The sequence below is a fragment of the Protomyctophum parallelum genome (assembly GCF_964188405.1).
Source record: "Protomyctophum parallelum genome assembly, chromosome: 1".
NCBI classification, from domain to species: domain Eukaryota; kingdom Metazoa; phylum Chordata; class Actinopteri; order Myctophiformes; family Myctophidae; genus Protomyctophum; species Protomyctophum parallelum.
Window position 1 is genome coordinate 37,913,507 of NC_139697.1, and position 4,654 is coordinate 37,918,160.

General features: G+C 43.3%; 1 protein-coding gene across 1 annotated transcript; it reads right to left on the reverse strand.

Moving 5' to 3' along the window:
* Window positions 1-464: 464 nt before the first annotated feature.
* On the reverse strand, window positions 465-4,333 carry LOC310869537 (delta-type opioid receptor-like; the record flags this gene model as incomplete). Its single annotated transcript, XM_083780341.1, has 3 exons — window positions 465-938; window positions 2,181-2,259; window positions 4,071-4,333. The coding sequence occupies 3 exons, from the start codon at window positions 4,331-4,333 to the stop codon at window positions 465-467; spliced, it is 816 nt and encodes a 271-aa protein (XP_083636467.1).
* Between the last annotated feature and the right edge of the window lie 321 nt (window positions 4,334-4,654).

Consider the following 4,654-nt stretch of genomic DNA (forward strand, 5'->3'; position numbering starts at 1 on the left):
AAATACAAACACTATTATATGTACCGGTACATTTTAAAACGATGGCAGTGAATAACATCTCCTTTTATCCTTTTCCTGATAGATGTTTTTCAGGCCAATTTTGAAAGAAAAAGTGAGTCGCATCCTCGGATGGTCTCAGTAGTAAAACGTTTGTTCTAAATTTGGGTGATACCAGATCATGGTTGCTCCCTCTAGTGTTGTGTGTGTGAGTCACTTTGGAGAAGTAGTTAGATGGGTATGAAGGTATCGAGGGTGCTGTCCCTCTGAGTATCTTAAATACCAATCCTATTGATATTTGAGTAAATCTGTCTTCTACCCTGAGTCATCCCAAACACGCAAAGTGGACTTAAGGCTGAGAAGTAGTTGTATCAGTTTGTTTTGGGAGGTCTGAAGCTTATAGTTTATAGTGATGTTGGAGTCATAAGGGCTCCATGTTTTGAGAGTACTTTTGTTGAGAACACAGATTAATTTGAAGCAGTAAGGCTGCTAAAGACAATGTATTTGTATTTGGCGTTCCGACTTCGGCTCAGGGTGTTCTGGTCCGCTGTGGGCCGGCAGGGCAGGCAGAAATCCCGGAAGCACCTCTTGAAGTTCTCGTCCAGGAAGGCGTAGAGGACGGGATTGAGGCTGCTGTTGGTGTAGCCCAGGGCAATGCACAGGTGCCAGCTGGCGATCACCAAGGGGTTCCTGGTGTCAATGTCCACCATGGTCTTGACGATGATGAAGATGTGGATGGGCGTCCAGCAGATGACGAAGGCTGCCACGATCACCAGCACCATGCAGGTGATCCTCATCATGTTGCGGTCCTTCTCCTTGGAGCCGGACAGCAGCCGCACGCTCTTCAGACGCAGGATCATCAGGCCGTAGCAGATGGTGATGACCATCACCGGCACAACGAACGCAAAGATGAACACGCAGATCTTAGTCAAGCAAGGTTTCTGGTCGACAGTGATTGATTGATTGATGAATTTATTAACAGATTGGAGAATTACAGTACATTTCAAGCACAACTCAAAACAAAACTGTTAACTGTAGACGACACCATAAAGCATTACACTTGTTTACAATAGGGCCCACCATGTTCAATTCATCATAACAATATTAGAGACGTACAAATATTATAGCAAAAAAACTGGAAATCATCATAGGGGAGGTAAAAAAAAAGGAAATAAACAAACATACATACAGTGAGGGGAAAAAGGGGTGGGGAGGGGATTCAGGTTTTACGGGGGCCAGTTTCGAATTGCGGCCGTCTGTATAGGTGCCCTTTGAGAGCGGTTTTGATGATATAGAACAGTGGGTGGTGGGAACAGTGATTTGTAAGTGACGCTTGCAGTGTGGTGTATTTTTATAGCCTTGGATGAGAACTAAATAACTAATTGCCTCATGTTGTTAGAGATATGCAGAGCACATGGAATACCAATTCTCCACACACATGTGTGTCCAATCCATGCATACAGTGTGTGAATAATATGTTTGACTTTAATACATTTCAAAATGGTGTGTCGCCGATTCGCCGTACTTTCTTTACTGTGTCTATTGTTGCTTTGCAGTATTTATTTTTGTTTTGGAAGGTACACAGGCTCCACATGTTGACATATCAGGGTCAGTGATTCTCAACAGTGATGTACACTAGCAAAGTATGTTCATATAGCCTACACTATACAGTATGTATGTTGCTTCACAGCAGTAAGCCTGATTTGATATTCTACTGTATGTACAGTACAAGACAGCATACATGCACAGCATGTCTTGTATTGATCTGAATAACTTTAGACTACATGGGATTCTTCATATGTGCATACATAAATATTAAATACATAGATTTAATGTAGGCCTACTCCACAAGTTGGAGTTAGATCAGTTTGAGTATAGTTTCGGAGGTTTAGTCAGATGGGCTTTTTTAATACGATACAGTTAAGTATATGGAAATATACTGGGATCCAACGGGAGTCAATAGAACAGAACAGAACCAAACAGATCTTGGTTATTATGCAGCATGTTCTAGCGGCACTAATAAGGAGTGTCTAATTTACTAAATTAAATTGTGTTTTTAGTTTGTACCCTGTGGCGCTCTTCGCTAACCTATATGAGTCACAGTTTGCAACTGTCATTGAAACCAAGAACCAGGAAATTGCACATGATGGCAAAAAAGTAGCTCCCATCCACTCCCACGTTACAGGCTTTTCTGAAATGCCTTTATCGCCGCTCCTGTAGCCCTCCACTTCCGTGTCCGCCAGCATATTATTTTCAATGGAACTATATGGAACGTATCGCCACAAAGGTATAGGTAAAATATAAGTGTGGACCCAGTTGGAGCAGTGGTGTGTTGTGAGAGTGAGACCCTCCACAAACGGTGACTTGGCACTGGGTGTCACGGCTGATTCTTGTAGAAAGTAGAAAAAATTAGAATAATGCCTGCATTCATCATCCACTAGTGTACAATATGGTGAAGTATGACTCAACTAACCACATAACATTTCTCCACATCTCTGTAGACCAGCGTCTATGGTTTTCTGCACCGCTGAGCTCTCTAATTAGTGTTTGTAATGAGCGGTTTATGCACTGCAACCCTACCAGAACATCTCTCTCTATGTAAATGTTGTTGACAGACTGTTCTCACTGACATAGTCTGATCTGCAGTAACGTTCTCAGTCATCAGAGGAAGAGTTGCTCTTCTGTTGTCCTTACATTTCACACTATCACTGTCATCCATCGTGTGTTTTCGACCACAATTGGCATCAATTGATGTCAATCTGACTGATGTCTTTCACATCAGTGGAAATGCAGATGTCACTTTAGTCACTGTTCCTGTTGAAACAGTTGAGCTTCTTCTTTGTGACTGAAGCTCCTGGCATCCATGACCCAATATTGAACCAGGCCTCTTCCACTTTTTTCTTTTTGCCTTTTCATCTTGCTCTCTTGATCTTGATCTAAAGTCACAGTCCACTCACTGGGCCTGCTCAGCATGTACTGTATATATGCCACAGAGGCTGATATGTTAATTGCAATGATATGTTAATTGCAATTGCATCATGCCTGTACAGCTTTGTTATGTTTCTCCCATAATTTATTCAGATTGTGCCCTGAACCATACACAGTATGTAATCTATAGCATCCTTAGTCGGTGTGAACATTAAATTAAAATAGCAGATCTACAACCTCCCATCATGTTGTAAGCTTGTAGATCTGGGGCCCCTGGTAGGGAACTACTAGCGGACCCAATATATAGCCTTGGGGGGCCGCAGATAAGTATATGGTTTAAATGTTTAATTTGGCACAATATAATATTGTACTATTTCTGAAGGTACATGACTGATGAACTTGTAGAGTAGGGATCTTAAGAGGTAAACACTCATGGCTTCTGTTGTGTGGTATAAGCCACTCTTAATGCCATACAGATGCTGTGCCTCTGAAGAAGCTGTTAACACATTGGCCGCTATTTGACGTAGAATTATGTCCTAACCTATGTCCCGATGTTTAGAGTACCAATAGGGGGTGCTGTTACACCACACCACCTTTTTTTTAAGATTTGTTTTTGGCTTTTAGGCCTTTTATTGATAGTCACAGTGAAGACAGACAGGAAAGAGGGAGAGAGAGAAGGGGAGAGACATGATGGGGATTTGTACTTCAATCATCTGTTACTGTTACGACCCTTTGATTCAGCACAACTGTGTCAACTGTCAGGATTACATTTGTAGTGCTAATCACGTTGCTGACTCCACTGTTATTTAAAGGTTATTTCCTCTCTTCTAATCTGAGCTGGCATGACGCACCCAACACCCCACTGTGCATCATCTGTGCCACCCCGGTGCCTCCCCATGTGCCTAAGGGCTTCAGTGAACACACAGCTGCAAAGGATTTTATCTCGTGGGTAGGAGAATAGCTTTTTTTTTTTTTAAAGGGGCATGAAACCCTAGATGATTCGGTATCAGCATTTGTGCGTAAATGCATTAATTTATGCATTATGCAATGGTGAATGTATAGAACTTAAAGCATGCATATGCATACAGTATATCAGTGGTAAAGTGAAACAGGTAACATTGAGTGATGGTTTTTAATAAACTCACCTCACCACTCCGTACATGACCAGGACATTTCCCAGCAGTCCCACCACGCAGATCACGGAGTAGAGAGCCGTGATGCAGATCGCTATAATGATGCCCCCAGTGCTCTGGACGGGACTACTCTGTTGTTGCTCTGTGTAGTTCTGCCTGTTGCTCCTGACCAGGTCCTCGTCAGGGAGGAAGGTGACATTGAAGGGGATTACAGAGTACAGGTCAGACAGATCAGCACCCCTGGGCGCTGTGGAGGAGAACAGCTCCTTCTCCATGTCGCTGTCCAGTGCTGTGTGGTGCTGAAGCCAGGCTGTCGCTGTCCAGTGCGTGTGGCAAACCGAAACCTGTCGTTGTCCGATATGTGGTGCTGAAATAAACTTAAATCCAAAAGCAAATGTGAAGAAGAGGCACCACGATTTGTTTGTCTATATACAAAGACTCAGCACTCCAGGAGAGGAGAGGAGAGGAGAGGAGAGGAGAGGAGAGGAGAGGAGAGGAGAGGAGAGGAGAGGAGAGGAGAGGAGAGGAGAGGAGAGGAGAGGAGAGGAGAGGAGAGCTACAGGAGCCCAGACACTTCCAACAACAAGCTAAAATAC